The sequence below is a fragment of the Gossypium raimondii genome, chromosome 8 (genome assembly GCF_025698545.1).
Source record: "Gossypium raimondii isolate GPD5lz chromosome 8, ASM2569854v1, whole genome shotgun sequence".
Lineage (NCBI taxonomy): Eukaryota > Viridiplantae > Streptophyta > Magnoliopsida > Malvales > Malvaceae > Gossypium > Gossypium raimondii.
The window spans coordinates 46,381,029-46,401,074 of NC_068572.1; the positions used below are offsets into that span (position 1 = coordinate 46,381,029).

General features: G+C 32.4%; 1 protein-coding gene across 2 annotated transcripts; it reads right to left on the reverse strand.

Moving 5' to 3' along the window:
• Nucleotides 1-5,038: 5,038 nt before the first annotated feature.
• On the reverse strand, nt 5,039-8,989 carry LOC105791694 (uncharacterized). Of its 2 annotated transcripts, XM_012619895.2 has the most exons (12): nt 8,713-8,987; nt 8,004-8,088; nt 7,521-7,572; nt 7,412-7,432; nt 7,276-7,329; nt 7,071-7,121; nt 6,664-6,726; nt 6,328-6,393; nt 6,154-6,192; nt 5,818-5,940; nt 5,627-5,719; nt 5,039-5,512 (listed from the first exon to the last, which is right to left on the reverse strand). In XM_012619895.2, exons 1-12 carry the CDS (start codon nt 8,816-8,818, stop codon nt 5,261-5,263), a joined length of 1,005 nt encoding a protein of 334 aa, XP_012475349.1. In that variant the 5' UTR covers nt 8,819-8,987; the 3' UTR covers nt 5,039-5,260. The 2 variants fall into 2 exon arrangements, with proteins under 2 accessions (XP_012475349.1, XP_052491185.1); XM_052635225.1 differs by lacking the exon at nt 6,154-6,192 and having other exon boundaries at nt 8,713-8,989.
• Nucleotides 8,990-20,046: the final 11,057 nt, after the last annotated feature.

A 20,046-nucleotide genomic window follows, 5' to 3' on the forward strand; every position in this document is an offset into this window, starting at 1 on the left:
ATTATCTATTTCTATTAAAATATTATTATTTAGTTATCCATTTTCAAGTAGAATATTTTTCTTATAATTAGGAACTAGAGAATAAATTATATTTTCTTAAAAGTTCAAGTTTTTGGTTTCGCATAAAGAGAAATTAATTTCCTCACTGAAAATTACTTAAAATTTTCATTCTGTGCCATCGGTTCGTGAAGTTAAAGTTCACACTTTAAGCAAACCGGAGATACGAGGATAACAGAAAATATCGTTTGGTAGAAGCCAAAAAATGACCTAGGCCACCTTGCTTAAAGCATAAGTATTTATTTAATTTAGGATTTATTAATATAAATATTACAAAACTCAGTTTTAAGAAGAAAAAAAAGTTTAAACTTCTGCTGTGCATCTGTCACTATTTTCTAAACGAATTTTCCCAAAAACATGTCGAGGTATTGCGCCCAGGGCAAGCGTGCAAGGGTGACAGCTGGCATCACGCCCAACTATTCGCGCATCAAGCTAATAGGGGTCGAAGCATCACACCCCAACCATGAGACTGCTACATGGCAAGAGTCGCAAGAGTCTGGGCATCACACCCAACATGCGAAGTTGCAAGGCAGTAGCCCGCGTGAGCAGCACACACAAGCTAAGGGATGACTGAGCAATTCCAGTTACCTGTGCTTCGACGCGAGCAAGAGACACAATAATGGAAGTCGAGATCATGCGATGGTAGTGTCGTCGTACATGGTTTTCCCAGGGATGTTGGAGGTGGTGTTTTTTTGTTTTTGATCCGCCGGTTCAGTTCTTAGCGAATATGTTCTTAACTCGAAATATTTGACTTTTACCCAGAAGATCCAACAAATGTTTTGTGAAAAATTATTGTAATTTTGTTACTATTTTTCCTAGGATGGAGTGATGCAAAATTTTGGTCGGTCAGTATTAATTTATTTTTTATTATGATTATCATCTTTTGAATGTTATAATTGAATAATAATAAATTAAGAAGTATGTCCATGCATATATGATAAAGCGTGCCATATAGTTTAAAAAAGAATGTCATTTATACTTATTCATGTTAAGAACCTAATTTTTTCATGTTTGACAGTAGTGTTCTTAACATAGAGTTTGTCAAACAAGAAAATGATGAACCACTTGCATATGGCGAAGCGATACAAAGTGTTGATTCCAAGCTCTAGGAAGTAGTTATGAATGCTGAAATGAATTTTATGAGATTTAATTCAAAGTGGGAACTTATAGACCTATTGGATGAGATAAAACCCATAAGATGTAAGTGAATCTACAAGGTGAAGAGAAATTTGAAAGGAAAGGTCGAGACCTATAAGGCCAAATTTGTAGCAAGTAATTACATACAAAAAGAATATATGTATTACGAGTAAACCTTCTCTCCAATGGCGATGCTCAAATCAATCCATATTTTATTATCTATTGTGGTGGCTCTCAATTACAAGATCTAGTAAATGAATATCAAGACATTGCTTTTGAATGACTATCTTGAAGAAAACATCTATATGTTGCAACCCAACGAGTATATAACTAAAAGAAAAGAGCATAAAAGTTACAAATTGCTAATGTTCATATATGCATTTAAGTATCACACTTATGGAATCATACAACATATTATATTTATAAAATGGTTGGAGATTAATTACATTTTATAAAATCTTTAAAATTTGATTTAAGTAATTCCAAAAGATTCATAATCTTATTTCAATAATTTACATATGAAAATATTAAAATTTTAAAGCAATCTTCATTCAATAAATTTAAAATTATTCTAAATATTTTTGAATAATTATATATATATATATATATTATATGATGCATCATTTTATTTTCCCAACATACTTTAAAGTAATAATTTTGGATGTTAAAATTTAAATTTGTACAAATAGGAATCCACATTTCATAATTAATGCATATTATAATCAGTATATAATGTTGTTTTACATATGTTAAGAACTTGAATGGAATTTATATTTTTTCTCTAACTATCATTTTAGTAATAAAAAGAATCAATCAATTACGAGCAGTTAAAACTATGAAAATAGTTTAATAGGCAAAATTCCAAGTCCCTAGTTTCTCGCCAACTGATCAGCTGAACTCATTACCCTGTTACTCATCAGTTTATCCCTTATGGTACTCTTAATCTGGTTGAACAAAATCTGGACAACCCTTGATGTTCTATTCCTTTCTTGCCTCACAATGTAAATGTATATCAATCTAATGATAGTGGGGAGAATAGATTTCCTTTTGCCATGCTTGAAAATCCAGTTGGTCGTCTCTTGCCATGAATTATGCACAATCCGCAATCCGCAAAATTTTCTCATAATAGCTTTGAAAATTAACATATGTTGGAACATTTTCAAATATTTATAGTATTCTAATAACTATAAATGAATAGGTGTAATTAATCAAAAGAAAAATCTGTTGGTCATTGGTCGAGTGTTATATCACTTGATTTTTTAAAAAGAATTATAACTATTCAAACAATATTACTTGAATAGTATAATATTAGATGAATAATTGTATGTCTTTTTAAAGATGTTATTATTCGAAAAAGATACTTATTAAAATATGTCTCTGTGAAGAGACATGAAAATTCATATAAATAAGAATGAGATTTTATTTGGAAATCATACCAAGTCACACCAAGTTCTAAAAATTCTTTCCATCCTTCCTCATTTTCTAATATTATTAATTTGTTCTATAAAGAGTTATTGCAGAAATTCTTTGTAGAAATTGAATTTCTTGGTATACATTGCTTAGTACTTAGTGGACTATTCCCGTTAGTGCAAAATGCAAATAGTCATTGGCTTCATTGTATCATCGAGATTAATTTGCTTGAAACTCTTTTGCACACCGTATATAGGTAGGGGTGAATATAACCTTAAAGATAGTGGCTTGATACACGCCTTAGAGCCTTGTCTTATTTTTTCATTTTCTATTCGAATTCTGTTCGTGTGTTCGAAATTTTTCTCACCGGAAATTTTTACTAACAAGGCACTCCCTTGACTATTCCCCCTGCCACTCAAACATCAAGAGGGGTTAATGTTGCATCTTCAAGAAATCATTTTGTTTGTTGTAGGTAATCGATATTGCAAGCCAAGTGATAAAGAAATATCTAGGGATTGTCATACCTCCCCAAAGAACCTTATGCCAAAGCACTTTTTCTAGCTTATGCATTATATTCTTCCATAGTCTCCTTACTTTATAAAGTTCCTATCCTTTTAGCTTGCAACATCATATCTCTAATCTTTAGTAATTTCTTTTAAGCCCAACTATTCTATAGCTTGAACTTGTCAAATGTTAGCTCCCTTCGAATTTACTTATGGGTAAACAACATTATTAGTTATTAAATTATGAGTAAGTTTTCGTTTTGATCATTTAATTAAAAAAAGTTATAATTTGATCACTGAATTATTTGAAAGTTTTCATTTAAGTCATTGAACTATTCAATTTTTTTTATTTAAATCATTGGGTTGCTAAGTTTTTTTAAAAGTTCTGCCAACGCGCTCCAAGCGATGATTCTACGATTTGTACAGTAGATGAGTACCCATCGACAAGTAGAAAAACATACATTAGATCTAATTTGATCTGATGGTCTATGTTGGAGATCGAAGAAAAAGGTTGTTTGAAATTTTAGTTCGCAGATTTGTCATGTCCAAAGCTGTTTCATGAAAAATAAATTGAACTATAAAAGAGAAGGAGAAAGAGAGCTTTTAATTGGTACAGATAGTGCGAATAGAAAAAGCGATATAGTGTCAATTTTAATAGTCCAGTGACTTAAATAAAAACTTTTGAATAATTTAATGACCAAATTATAACTTTTTTTAGTTAAATGATCAAAACGAAAACTTATCGATAGTTTATTAACTAATAGTGTAATTCACCTATAGTTATCAACCCAAGAAACCCATAAACCCAGCTTTCGCAACCATCAACCGTGGACATCTTACTGTACAAGCTTTATTCCATATTGCAAGGTCCTTTATCCCAAGTCCTCCTTCAGCTTTAGGGTGACAAATCAGTTTCCAACTTTTGCATCTCATTCCTTAGCTTTTCATAAAAGAGCACTTTTTAATAACTTTGGATGGAAGAATAAAGATAGTACACCAAACATTTTGAAGGCTAAAAATGATTGATGGAAGAAGTTGTAATGATAAACTCTTAGATGCCCAACTATGCATTTTTTGAGCCATCTTTCTTACCAACAACTCCCGAGACTTTCTAAATTTATATTTTGGTATGTTGTTTTTTTAAATAAATAACAATTACAAGTACTTCTTAAATTAAAATTTTCAAGATTGCATTTTGGAAACAGTTTAAGAAATTTCATTTAGATTAAATTACAAGTATTTTTAAAATTAAAATTACAACATAAATTAATTTTTGAAATAAAAATTCAAACAGTACTATTTATAATATATATATTCTTAAACAATATTTAAATATTTAATCAATGTTAGGAGAAGAAAATGATAGAAGTTGAATAAATTCTTTAATATCCTGAGATAGATGTGAACCAGCTGCTGTCCACCATCCACATTTTAATGCTTTTATTCTCTAACCCCTGCTTTTTATTAAAAAATATTTAACCAGTATTTTAAAATAATAGTTTTTCTCCTTTGAAATCATTGTTCTTTCACTTTGCATCTTACTTTTCAAAATAATAATGTTATTTTCAATATTTTCAAGTTAAAATGCAATCAAAAGAATTAATAGCTTTATTCTGATTTTATGTTTAGGGTTTAATAGTTTTTAATTGCTCCCCAACTTATATGCTTATTTCTCAACTCAACTATATTTAATTACATCAAATCAAGTGCCTACTGCAATTATCTATTTGTAGCTAAAGCTCTGACTACCAAGTTTTGACTAACATTTTCATTTTAAAATAAATTAAGAAACAATTAAATATTTTAATTGAAATATACATAATTAAATCCGCCTGAAAGAAAACTAATTAATATATAAAATATAATAAAAACAACAATTAACATAATTTAGGAAATTAAAACTAATTTTGTTTAAAAAAGAACTACGAGAATTTAGTAAAATATGCTTTTATAAGTAGTCTTATATTCTTCAACCAAGGATGAAATTAACTGAAAATAATGTATCATACCCAACATTACACTAAAGTAATTCTCCGTGCCAGTTCACTTCAATTTTTAGACTTTTAAATCAGTTAGTATGTTTCCTGCATTAAATGCCTTAATTAGTATTATTTTGATGGTACAAAAGACAAAATATACAACAGGCACTTGGTTTAATACGTGGTGTGCATCAAAGGTTGATCTTCTTTCAGGCCAATTACATCTTTAGTTAAGTACCAGAGTCTCCAAAGCCATTCATAAGATGAAGATTCTGTAGATGGTTGGTCCCCCAAGTATGGCACAATGTACTTCTTCATGTCGCTTTCCGAGATTTTCAGATGCGACCCCGAAACATTTACGAACTTAACTTTTCCAGCTTCATCTAAGGTTTTCAGACCGATCCAATCTTCCTTGTAAAGCTCGGTCTGCGGAGATATAAACACTTGTAGCTGTCAGTTCAATCTTAAACATGTTCTGCAGGATTTGTGCTTTTGAAAATGTATTGATAGATCATTAAATACTTTCAAAAGATACATTACCTCCTGCGCAGGCAATATAGGATCAAAGGCCCCGTCAGGATAATAACCAAACCAGGATGTTTCTTTGGGTACTAATACTGTATCATCCTCAAACTGATCCAAAACATGCAAAGAAAAGGTTAGCAGCAAATGGCATGAAAAACTTTATGGATTTCTCCTTCAAAAGTTGGCTGAGAGGACACTTCAACTACCATTATAAGCACCAGATTTTGTAAACTGGCAAACCGTTCCTTGTAAGTAGAATTTCTCGCGCCCTTGATTTCATTGTTTAGTTTTGGGAGGAATCTACATCCTTTGAGGTAGTCAGTTATGTCCTGGTGAAATGGAAGAAAAAATGGAGTAGCCATTAACCTCGGAAAGTTAGTTATACAAGCGTAAATCTACATGTCTTCTACCTTCAAAGGTGAAGGATGAGAACATAATCGATTTGACAGAGTTCCATGTCAATATTTGATTGCAGACTATTAACGAAACAACATGAAAATTGGCAAGAACCATATAAAGCCAAAGCTGTGAATAATACTCACTGTTGGAATTTTAAGATAACCACTGGGTGCCAAGTGTTCCTGCAAATATCAATGGCATGCATTCAAGATTGTATTGAACTCCTATTTAGGTATATAAACAAGATAAGAATATGCTACAGTAGAGGATGTTTGACATGTGAAAGACTGGAAAGTAGTTCGAAAAGAATCTTATACCTGTACGAAGTTGCTATAAACTTCCGACTTGATTAAGCTATCGAGAAATATGCATATCACGGTAGACTGCCAAATAAAGGGCACATCAGAACAGAGTGAAATAATAGTCTGAAATAATCTGTGTTGTTATTTGTTAATGTGTTTTGCCTTAGTGCCAGAAAACAAAAGCGCTTTAGACCCTTTTGCGTAAAGCGCATTTGATCAGGTACCCCTAGGCATGCTCTATATCACTCTCATTCTCAATGTTTGAGAGTTAAATGATAAGACACAGACCATAAGGAAATCATGCATCTTGACCGACAAAAGAAAACGAAAATTGGGTGTAACAGCACTCACTTCACAAAATGGAATTGAAGCAATACCAGCATGGGGCCCTGCCAACGATATGAAATTCTTGACCTGACTCACAAAAAGCATACAAATAAAACGCAATGTTAGATTTCAGTTACAAAGACAAAAGTAACCAGCAAGAGAGAGAGAGAGAGAGAGAGAGAGAGAGAAAAGAAAGGGATGCGTAAAAGCATGCAAAAAAAGATGAAACAGAAGAAAATACAGTAATATAGGAGAAGTTCAGAAGATGAAGAGCCTTTGTTAGCACGTATGCTAGAGAAGGGGCATCCTATGGCCAGCTGAATCAGTGACGTTCACTTTCCAATGGCCTATTCGCCTTGGGGGACAACTAGAGTGCTACATTTCGGTAAACAGAGAAGTAACTAAAGAGATCCAAATAAAGAAGCTCTTACAGGAGGTCCTCCATCACAAAATTCAATAATGCCTCGACCAATCAGGCTACCCTGTGTAAAAGAAAAGGATCATATGAAATCTTAATGCATGATGTAAAGAAATATGTGATCGTGAGTTTGTGAACGAACATTTCTGGGCACCTAGACAAGTAGTAGAACAAGTATAAATTATAGAAATAAGCAAATTTCAACTTATATTAATTACCTGAGAGAGTCCAACCATGTTGTAACCTTGGCTAAGTTCAGTCATGTTTTTCACCTGTGGAATGAAGACTGATTCAGAAGTTGGAACTTCAGCTATAAAACATCAAAGTGATAAATGTACCAAACGGTTTTAAGACCTTTTCACAAGCAATTGATGTCTGCAAGAAAAAAGTAGGATAGATTATATTAATAAGATTTTTATTACAAGGACTACAGATGGTGAGAAATCTCAGTTCAAAGTTTTACCTGTTCCAAAAGGGGCATAGTCCATGAATCCCATGAACCATCTCCAATTTCCCTACAGTCACGAAAATGTCAGATTATTAGGTATAAGAATTCATACAAAATTTTGATCCAGGGAATAGCATGGCCAAAAGAACAAATCTACACATGAAAACAGACATGTGCAGACTCATGCATACACACATATGCAGAAGAATATCATGAACATACTGCAAAACATATGCATGTATACCTAGAATAGCTATACGACTTTTCTAAAATAAGATAAAATGGTGAGCAGAGTGTGACAATAAGCTAAAACAAATTTCACTTCTTGACGCCTTCTTGTTAACTTATAAAGAATGCCAGAGTCAGCATAAAATTCTGTAGACAAATAAGTCAAACTTCTGATTTGAGAATATAACCAAATAATTTTTTTACATTTGCAGTCACTGAGAACTAAAAATGAAAAGAGACTCGTAAAAGAAACATGAAAGAAGATCGTACACGCAGTATCCTTGAGAATTAGACCAGCTGCTTAGAAGCTTAGTAAATCGAGTGACTCCATGGCCACTACATTTATCACTAATGCCTGCCACAAAACATGCCAGTAGTGAATCACATAGGTTTATCAACCCATCCTGCTATTAAGAAGATAAAGAATTATGTAGGATAAATAAACTAAGTCCCTTATTCTACTTTAAAGATAGCGGAAAACTGAAACCGGCCTGCTCTGCTACGGTATTATAGCAGTTATCATATGGCAAAACCTAGAGAGTAGTTTATCCAATGTTTATATGCATATATATTTTTTATAATAAATTCTAGCTCTCCAGTAAAGCTGACAGATTCGAATTTGTTTTCCACTCCATACACCGATGGCATTAAACTGCCGTTATGATTACATAATGTTCCAAAGTAAAATCAGTTACCAGTTTCATAGAGACCAACAGAACTGACCCTTCTTACCACTCTTGTAGTTTTAGTATATGAAACTAAGAGGCTAACGCCTAAAGGCATCCATCCAATAGAAGTAGAGTGAAAAGAAACAATAAAATTATTCAAATTTAGAAATTGGTTGTGCTATAATTACCCAAAACTAGTATTAACTTATAAGTTACTCCTCACAGATAGAGTAAGCAAGTCAATGATCCTACAGGAAAAAGTGCAAACTTAATGGGTCACACAGAGAGCGTGCTGTGAATGAAAGCATTACCGTGCAACACGATGAAAGGAACGGCATTTATGGTTGGGATGAGAACGAATGAAAACAAGATGAAGATGATGGTGGGGAAGTTAGTTGACTGCGAAGGAGATGCCATTGGTGGTAAACATAAATGAAATAAAGTTGCTCCCTTTATCAGAGTTTTATACGATTTCACCAAGCATCCAACAGGGAGTTGTTAGGAACTGCGAATTCTGGGTTTGAGATTAGAAAGTGGACTGAGAACGAGAGATTAATAACAACACTGGAAGAAATGACGAGAATTCATTAGAGTTTTAGACTTTACCAGTTTGACAGACCAGACACGTGTGCCAACTACCGGTCTTATCATAAAAGATGCGCTGCTAAGTTTATTGTAGGGTTGTGCAAAATTCAGGTAAAATCGAAAAAATTCGGTTAATCGATCGATTTCGGTTGGTTAATTAAATTTTTTTGGTTGGGGGTCGGTTAATTATTTTTTAATTTTTTGGTTAGCGGTTAATTCGGTTTGAAACCGGTCGATTAACCGAATTTTTTTGGTTTAACCGAAAAAATTAATAAATAAAATTATAATATATAAATAGGCCTACTATTCAGCTAAACCTAATTCAAACTCAAGTATTTAACCCAACCCAATTACCCAACTAATTAAATAACAATTAAGATTATTAAAAAATTTATATAATTATTCACTTTTGATAAATTAAATATATAATAATTAAATTGATTAGTTATATTTGTATTTATTTTTTATTATTCATATATGTACTTATTTATAGTTAATCCATATAAAGTTTTATAATAACCAAATTTATATATTTATTAAATTATTATATAACTTAAAATTATATATTTATTTTGTATAATTAGATACCTACTTTTCATAAAAAAAAGTAAATTATAAAAATAGTCACCCAACTATACTTCTAGTTCATTTTGGTCACCAACTGTTAATATTTTCGATTTAGTCAATCAATTTTTGAAATAAAAAGTTTTAGTCACTCTCTCGTTAGCTGTTGCTAGATGAGTGAAAAAAGTTTATGTGTGCCTTTTTTTATTGGCCCAATAACAAATTTAGCTCTCCAATAATTACACATTCTATCAATTTGATCATAAATCTAAAAATTCAACAAATTTAGCCCTCAATGTTTACAAAATTTGTCATTTTAGTTCTAATTCTTAAAATTCAATAAATTTAGCCCTCAACATTTACAAAATTTGTCAATTTAATTCTAATTCTAAAATTTTAAAAAAAGAAAAATATTTTTTTAAAATCATTTTTTGGATAAAAATTATAAACATGATTTAAAAATATAGAAAACATAAATAAATTATAAATAAAAAACCAAACCATATGTATTATGTAATGACCCGGTTTCTGGTGGTAGCGAAAAATGCAGTTTTGGAACCTTATTTTCGTAAATCAAGTCCGTAAATCTTAAATAGGGATATTTACGGAATTAGCATATAGATCAATTGAAATTTGGATGAGTAATTTAGCCAAAATTGTGATTAATCATGGCCCAAATACTAAATTGTAAAATCCAAATGCTATAGATTTTTAATTAGGAAATGGCTTGGGGACTTAAATTATAATTATCCAAAGGGCCAAAATGGTTAATAAACCATTATAAACATATTTTAGTGGACAATATTGATAATTGGTGATTAAACTAATTAATTTTAGTTAAAATAATAACCAATGATTAATTAAAGTTAAATTAGATTAAGTAAAGCTTAATTACTCATATAAAAGGGAACTTAGTGGAAAGAGAAATGATAGTTCATCTTCTCCAACCAGCCATAAGAGAAAAAGGAAGAATAAAGATGGAGGTGCAGATAAACCATCCTTATCAAGAAAAAATGTAACACCCGTCGCCCATCCCTGTCACTGAATTAGGGTTATGGGATGCTATAACAATTAACAGGATAACCATATGCTATTTCAATTCAAAATTTATCTTTAAACATTCATCAATATATAATCAGTCAATAATCATGCTATTCATACAAAAATGGGGCTTAAATTGAAGTTCTATAACTCTAAAATCAATTTAGAAACAAGTAGGGACTAATTCGAAATAAAATAGAAAAATAAGACAAGCAGAAAACATGGGTCACACGACCGTGTGACAAGTTTAAGCTGTGTGTTATGGGACGTGGTCGTGTTGTTCAACCATGTGTGAGAACTAAAATAATGTGGAAGGAGACACACGGTCGTGTCTTCCGACCGTGCAACTAATTGTGGTCGTGTGTGCAAATTGAAAACTAAATTACATAGACCACATGGCCGTGCCAAGAACCCGTGTATGGCACATGACCGTGTGACCTGAAATTTACCTTTAATAACAAGTCAAACATTTCATGCTTACTTAATGTGCAAGTGTACCATTTTCCAATCTTTTAACTTGTTCAAATCATACCCAAAACATGCCCTTTGCCTAATTCTAACCAATATGCCATAGGGCACGATCACAAACAATAATCCAAACTAACATCCAATGTCATTTTCTAACCAATTCAAGCTTGCCTAACAATGTTATACAAAATGTCAAATGTTACCAATTCTTTAACATCCAACAAACCTTATATCAAAGTATTTACATAGGCATGTATTCAACAACTATACCAATTCACTTAATCAACTAAAACATCCTAAATCAACAATCGAAGTATAATGTCATATCTATTAACCATTAAACAAGAAACCAAAGACTAACTATGCATATATGGCATTCAATATTCCATCAACCATGCAATTAAACTTTCAAAACCATTTCAACTATTTTATCATCACATACCACATCAACCATAGTAAACCATATCATTATATTAACAAATTCACATGGCTAGGAAATCTCAAACATACTTTAAATACATTAAACATTTATGTACATAACTTCACTCCTGTTACATGCCACATATCTCAAAATAAACATTTTCAAAGTCTACCAAAAGATAGCTAGATAGTGTGATCATCAACTTGATCTGATTGCCAGGTTCCACAAAATGATATCTACAAGAAAACATGAAAAACAATACGAGTAAGCTTCAAAGAGCTTAGTAAGTTCTTGGGTTGAAACGATATAACTTACCTTGAAAACATAGTTTAATAATTAACAAACTCTTTAACTAATATTAACTTTGTCAACACAAGCTTTCAACAGGTGAGGTTTATTTATCAAGTCACGATATAATATCGAAAATCATGAAAATGTATACAAGTCATCAACAAGGCATCATAACCAAAAATCAATTACATACCATCACCATGTCATTTAAGCATTGAAAATCTACCTAATGAACGATATATACGTGGTTATCCACCCAAGACACTCCAAAATGCTCAATCCAGCCAATCCAACCAAGAACACGCTTAGGCACCAATTGCCAAGCTCGTAAGCTTTACATCTGCCCCTAGAAACACATAAGAATCACTGTAAATATAACTCAAGAATCCGCAACAAATGTTAGATTTCGGTATATTCAGTGTATAATAACAAGTCAATCACGTACAACATGCAAAATAACCTATTGGCATGCCAATTGTATCCTATCCTATGTTCATCTAGGCTCGATACAGAAAATCATGTAATACTTTACAATTCAATTACATATCTCACTTTGAATCAATTTGAGACAATTTAATTATATATACACATATTCAACAAATCATAAATCATAAGTCGATATAGTATTATAGACTATACTAAATTAAATCGTATGAACTTACCAGGACTACATTGTAGAGATAGTAATATCAGGGTCTAGTCAGTAACTTTCTATTTTCCACAATTTTCTACCGGTTCTTGATTATACAATGGTTTAATTCAATTATTAGTCCCAAATACTTTACAACAATCCATTTTACATAAATGACTACTTTATTGACATTTTCAAAATTTCCTAAACATTTACATTTTATTCAATTTAGTCCCTAAAATCGAAACAATCTTATTTTCACAAATAATCCCTATACCCATTGTGCCAAATTCATTTCCATCCCAAATCAGCCCTATAATTCTGAAATTTTACAAGAAAACCTTGACAAATTTAACATACTTTTAATTTAATCCTTAAAGTTAAAAACTATACAAAATCACTTTACAAATTAGTCCAAACTCATCATCAAGCTTCAAACTAAATCATTAACAACTAAAAATGGAAAGTTTTCAAAAATTTGATAGAATTACAAATTAGTCCCTAGGCTAGATAGATTAAGCTACAACGATCTCAAGAACATAAAATTCATGAAAAACGAGTGAAAAATGAACTTACATGCATAAACCAATACAAGGTCGAAGATCCCAAGCTTTAAAAATAGCGTTTCAATTTGCAAAATAAAATAAAGAAGAAGATGAATGCTTTTTCCCTTTTTGTTTTATTATTAATAAATTTTTAACATTAGTTTAATATAAAATTTTAATCATAAAACTTAATTAATCAAGTCTAAAACTAGCCACTAACTACAATAATGGCTAAATTGTTATTTAAATCCATGAAATAATGTTTTCCCATCCATTTGGCCCAAATAAACTAATAGTGATTAACTTTTGTAGTCTTTACGATTTACTCTTTTTTCCTTAATTAACCATCAAACCACTAAAATTTCCAGACCAAACTTCGATACACCTATATAGTAGTTTACAGAAACGAGGTCTTGATACCTCATTTTCCAAAACCACTTAAATTTAGGGACAAACCACTTGTATTTAACTATTTGTTCAGTTAGTAAAAATTATTGGATCAAAATTCAATATAATACTATATTTGACTCGTAAATATTAAATAATAATATTTTTAGATTCACTCGTCAGATTTGTGATCCCGAAATCACTATTTCCGACACCACTAAAAATGGGTTGTTACAATAAAGACTAATGAAGACAGTAGTTGATTTGAACAACCAAAAATGCATATCTTCTTACAGTAAAGTTAGAAAATCGATCCATTGCCCTACTAGTTTCTCGTCTAATAATATTGACTTTCACAAAAGAAAGCTGCATGACTAGCTTATTAAAAACTTGAAGGATTGGCTTTAATCTTCATCTTCGATCTTGACTATTCTTCTTAATATCTGAAGCAATAGTCTGAGAGTTAGTCTTGATTGCCACATTGGTCCATTTGTTCTTCACAACTAATTCAATCCCTCCAACCATAGCTTTAGCCTCGACAACCTTAGATGAATCAATCCACTATAATCTTTTTACCAATCCCATCCAATATCTTTCTACTTGAATTTTTGCCTATTATTCCAATACTAGCACAAGCTGTTGAGGTGTCAAATGCCCCATCACAATTAACTTTAACTCGACCTTTTGGAGATTTTTGCCAAACATCAACAGTCGACTTCCCAGTTCGATCGGAGTTATTCTTTTAACATAGGATCCCTTAAGCATATAAGAATCCATTCATTGAGCAATTAATCCTTTGAATAATTCTCTCTAAGTCAAGTTTCTCACCTCCAATTGTGACCTCACACCTAACTTTCTAAATGTGCCAGCAAGTGAAGACAATTCTAACTTTGACATTTTCCCTCAGACAAGGCATTTGTAACAACTTTGAGAACCATTTGTGAAATGATTGAATCCAATACTTTAGCATTTGAAGACTAAAACAAGCCTCATACCATATTATCCTAACCCAATCAAAACTAAGAATAATATGTTCAACAATCTCATCCTCAATACCACATAAACAACAAATTAGGTTCAAAAAAATCCTGTCCCAATCAAACTAAAAATAATATGTTCAACAATCACATCTTCAATACCACATAAACAACAAATTAGGTTCAAAAAAATCCTATCCCAATCAAAACTAAGAATAATATGTTCAACAATCTCATCTTCAATACCACATAAACAACAAATTAGGTTCGAAACACACTTTCTTTTCAACAGATTAAAATGAGATGGAATAGCATTATGACATAATTTTCACAAGAAAATTTTAATTTTGTTTGGTACTTGTAAGCTCCAAATAACTTTCCAAATGCTCCCATTAACTAAGGGAGAGCTGGTAGCTTATAAAGAATACTCATTTCTAGAGTGCTTTCTCAACTCATTATACCCTGACTTCACTAAATATTTACCAATAGCTATAAACAACCACAACAACCTATCTTGTTTATCTGTTTCATGAATGAGAACTTTCAAAATTTTTATAATTCTAATATTTTCTCACCATATCGATGCTAGATAAGTTTCATTTATGTAGCACCCAATTTCCCATAATCCCAAAATTTAGAATGAATACGAGATTATATTGAAAGAGATCGCAAGCTAACGGCCTATATTAGAAGAAACGAGAAAGGTAAAAATTGAATTAGACATGGCTGAGATCAAATTATGGTTCGGTTAGGATAGAACTAGCCGGTTCCTTAGTAGGAGAAATAATAATTAGCGATGCACAGTTCTTATAAGGTTAGAAGTGGCGCGAGAAGGGTTATAAATAGCTGGAAAATGGCTTTCCAAGGTTGATTTCTTTTCGACCTTGTCTAATTTCTCCCATTCTTCATCTTCTTCGATAGCTCGAAGGAACAGTTATGGAAGGCTCTGTATGAAGCAGACTTCATGAGGATAAAGATGAAAAAGTAGGGGAAACAACAAACGAGTAAGGTTCTTAACCTTGTGTATGTAGGATGAAGTTATTGAAATTCAAAACTGTTTTAAGGGTTTCTGTATGTCATAAAATTTTAAGCTTTTAAAATGTAGCGTAAGTTTAACTAATGAGTTTTTGGTTGCAAGCTACTGTCTGGAGAATAGAAGCTCCAGTGTTCGAGAGTAGGAATAAGCTAGAGGAACAATAAGGATTTAGGTGAGTTCCAGACTCCAAACGCATTGTCGTGGTTAACACTGTTTAAGTATGCCATGGTTGCAGAAGCATGAAGCATAATAATATGAGCATGCATTGCATGATTGTGGATAAACCTCAAGGGGTTAGATGAAATTAGGAAGGGAAATGGAGAGAGAACCCATTAGTTACCGCCTCGAGCGAAACTTCAGACCTTGCAGAGAAAACACTATGGTGTTCGGGCATGAAGGTTAGGTAGTGTTAAGGAGGTAATGGGAAAAGGACTCGGGAAAAGAAATTATGGAATGGTATTTACCGTGATGACGGTATCGACTGGTCTTTCGAGGCGACACTGTAACGACGATATATGATGTAAGACCATAGATGAAAGAGGCTATGATAGTCTAGTTTAAGGTAAATGACATAAAACTATAGATGAAAGAGGTTATGGTAGTCTGGTATGAAATACGTAGCGTAAGGCCATGGATGAAAAATGACATGATTGCATCGTACAAGGTATAAGGTATGCAGTGTAAGACCATAGATGAAAGATATTATGACAGCCAGTTATGATGAGTACGACCACAGATGAAAGACTTCATGACATCATAAGATAGTACGCTAGGATGACGGACAGGTGTAAGATAATGGATGAAAGACTCCATAGAATCCACAAAGATGCAGCTTGTCGGGACAGTAAACACAGAATAGAGAAAGTCTACCGGGATAGTAAACATGAGTTAAGCCCATCAGGACTGTAACACAGGGTAAGTCAGATGGGACAAGGGTATAAGAGTATAGCCCGACTACGACAAACCATAATGTCTGTCATGGAACAGATGTGAAAAGTACGCTAGAAAATCAAGTGAGGAGTATACGACTAGTGCACCAAGTACGAGAAATTATGGTGGTGAAAGAAAAGTTAAAAGAAAGTGCAAGTAGTGGTAAGCAGATCTGGAGGAATCTACCAAAATGATGGAAATAATAAGGAACAAGGTATTGGCATGTGCCCAACAAGAATTTGAAAAAGATAGACCGTGTGAGAACTGACTTAACTATGGAAAAGTATTCGTGGATCACAAGCAAGGATCCATCATGAAAAGCCACCAAAGGTTGCTCAAAGAAGTAGTATGTGAGAAGCAATCTCATGAATGGGATGGAAGTTTCACTTCCAGGATAAGTACTCTGACATAGGGACAGAATGTCTGTCAAGACTATTCTATCTTGAGGATAGTCCTTTATGGAAACGAGCCATAAAGCTAACTTCGAAGGAGAACTTACATAAGAAGTGAAACAGATTAGTATAGTCTGATGAGCAATGGCCTGTCAGGACGATAAGTCAACTATTCATCATATGGGACATGAGAGGTCCCAGGTTAGTCTTGTGCATAAGGTAGATTATTGGAAGTAATCCTGCCACTATTATTAGTAGGATGGAACGAGAACGAGTTCGCCAGAGTGGTGAGTCATGTTGAAGGTTTGTATGGTAAGGAAATGTCAACAAGTCTTTTGGGACCATGGTATGTAGAAGAGGGACCAAGCCAGATGGAATAGTGAGATCAGGGTTCACAGGTACTTCCAGTCATACACATAGAATGGGGTACTATGGGAGGCTTCGCCTCAGGATCAATATCCATGAAACTAGAGAGTATGCCCAGAATCTGGATTTTATGACAAATAGTCCTTAGCTAAAATTTCAGGGTTACATTGTAAATAAATAGTTTGATTAGAGATAGAAATTGGAAAGATTAAATATTTGGTGGCATAAGGCCTTGGTTGTTATAATTGTTATTTTAAATTTCATTATTTGATTGGTTTTATTATTAGTTTACTTTATAGCAGTTAAGTTAGCCAAATTTAAGTATAGGTCCATTTGTGATGTTCCACACCCAAATTCGGTGGACAAGTCAGGCGTGGGGTGTTACAATTTCAGTTCTTGTAAATAATGATCTTAGCAACTCTTATTGGTAAGGATCCTTCAATATTTCCAAGATGCTTTAGGTTCCCATCTTTAACTCTCAACAGATATTTATCTTTCCAAATGTTGATGCTTTATCCATTTAGCACCTTCTAAATCAAAGTCTCATTTAAAAATTCTTTCCCTTCAAGAATGCTACTGACTATGCCTCGGTATGCGTGCACTAAGGCTGAAAATCAACACTAAAATAATCAATAATAATGTGGTATGCTATGATTTCTAAACAATAAGCATACAAACAAGAAGTCTAGCTAAATACTTACTAAGCACCATATTACGAAAATTCATTAATAAGGGAAATTACACTAAGTAACTAATTAACACTAATAAGGACCAAATTGTAAAACAAGTAAAATCATGCAATTAACAATTCAAGAAAAATAAGTGGTTGATTAACTTCCGTGTTGCTGGTTAGTCCTTGGATTAGGGATCTAAAGGCTTAAACTTTTAATTGGCTCAATTTTACCTCTCAGTCACTATTTTACCAAATTAGACGATTTAGTTCAGGTTATCTCTCGACCTCACCAAACTAATTCAGGATAAATGAATTAATACTCAATAGGATCTCCTCTCGGTCTCACCTATCTATGTGTTCCCTTAAGGGCGTCAATTGTAAGTTTTAAAGTTCATTAAATTTAGTCTAATTTTTACAATTTAGTCCTTATGCCCAAAGACTAACTAAGCAATATTTCCATCAACCAACCATCATGGATTTAGTTACTCATCCTCATTGTAAGACAAACAACAACCCAACAGACAAGCAAGGCATTCATCAAAATGGGCACAAGAAGGGGTTTAAGAAAGCTTAGAGTTTTCTTAGAAATTTTTTGAAGAAAATAAATATGGCAACAATGGTGATGACAAATAACACAAAAGATCAAATTTTTATGCTAGAAAGAAAATGAAGTTGAAATATATTAAGAGCTTGGGATGAAAATGAAAATACAATAAAGTTTTAAGCACTAAATAGTAAATAAGACCAATGTACAATAAACTCAACTAGCTAACTAACAACCTGACTAAAAATCAGAAAAGTAATAAAAATAAAAACCCTAAAAAGATGAAAACAAAAAAACTTAAGCTAAAAAGATTATTATCAAAAGTCTTTATGACTTTTTAAAGGGGGTTCCTTTAAAGTTTTCAGCTAACAGCTAAATACAACCCAAAAAATTAGACCAAAATGCCTTTAAACGTCTAATTTTGATTGGGGCTGGTGTTGGACAATAGCTACCCCTGCAGTCATTTTTTATCTCATCTCGACATTAGTATCACGATACCCAAGGCTTTGGTATCGTGATATCTCAAGAAGTCTTGTGCTTGAGAGTCTTGGGGGATCTCAATATCGCGATACCTATCCTTGGCATCACGATATCACTTAAGTTGGCCACACTTCTCTTCACTTTAGCACTGTCTTAGGTATCACAACCTCCATGGCTCGGTATAGCGATACCGTTTTTCTAGAGGTGATTTCTTCAATTTCAGGCTATCCTCAAATTTTTACACCACTCAATCATCTCATTAGCTCCGTATGGCACGTTTGACTAATTTGGGTTTTAAAAACAACATAAAAATAATAAGAACAATTTATTGACGATAAAACTAAAAATTGACAAAGCATACCTAAATTACTCGAGAATAAGCTCTTTAAAATGTCATGGAGAGCCTAATTTGACATATCAAATTATGACAGATCAAAATCTTCCACACTTAAGTATTTGCTTATCCTCAAGCAAATACATAAAACATGCAACAAACGACCCTTGAACCTAAGATTGATGTTTAACAAACTTGAATACTCCTAAAGCAAATATGATTAATTCAAGAAGTTAAAGAAATAACAAATATAGAGGCAATTCAAATGAATACATATTTAGTTGTGTTTCCTATCAACATAAACTATATAGATACGTAGTGGACCCATAATCTGAATCAAAAGATGGGGTTTTTTTAAGAGCAATAAGATGAGAAAAATGAGAGAGAGTCTTTCATCTTTATCTCTTAAAAGTCAATGTGGCTATAGGGAAAGGTCAATGTGATAGGGATAGATATTTATATATTAAAATTACCTTATCGAATGGAAGGTTATAAAGTTTCATTACCAAAGACAAAAAGTATAGGCATAGCCGTTGTGTTGTAGGCGAGGTCTTTTGGTTAGAAAAAAAGTACACATTTCTTTCTGTAAAAACTGAAAAGGTAAACTGTATCACAAAGATAACTTGCAGAAGTAAAGTTGATATTATTCCTAATACACCATTTGTGAATGAAGGCATGTTGTATTGAACTTGTGAGACCTTGAAAGTAAAGTATGAACACAGAACGCGTAACTTTGAAGATAAAGTGTGAATGTAAAATTTGGTACTAAAGTTTTGTTGAAAGGGTCGAAAAGGTGAAAAGTGAAATTATATGTAAGGAGGTTAAAATCTTGAAATCAAAGTGACTAAAAAAGGTGCACAACTGAAGAAGGTGAAGACCTGAAAACATAAAGAGATCCTTGGATCCATACTTCAAAAAGGATAAATATGTAGAAAATTACATGACCTGAAAAGATCAAGAGTTGGGTGGCTTGATGCTTA

What these genes read in the sequence shown, in the direction of transcription:
- LOC105791694 (XM_012619895.2), bottom strand. Translation starts at nt 8,818, where the DNA reads ATGGCATCTCCTTCGCAGTCAACTAACTTCCCCACCATCATCTTCATC. An exon ending in TTTGTGATGGAGGACCTCCT is followed by an intron (nt 6,727 to 7,070) that starts GTAAGAGCTTCT and finishes TTTGTGAGTCAG; the next exon opens with GTCAAGAATTTCATATCGTT. An exon ending in GTTATCTTAAAATTCCAACA is followed by an intron (nt 5,941 to 6,153) that starts GTGAGTATTATT and finishes CCATTTCACCAG; the next exon opens with GACATAACTGACTACCTCAA.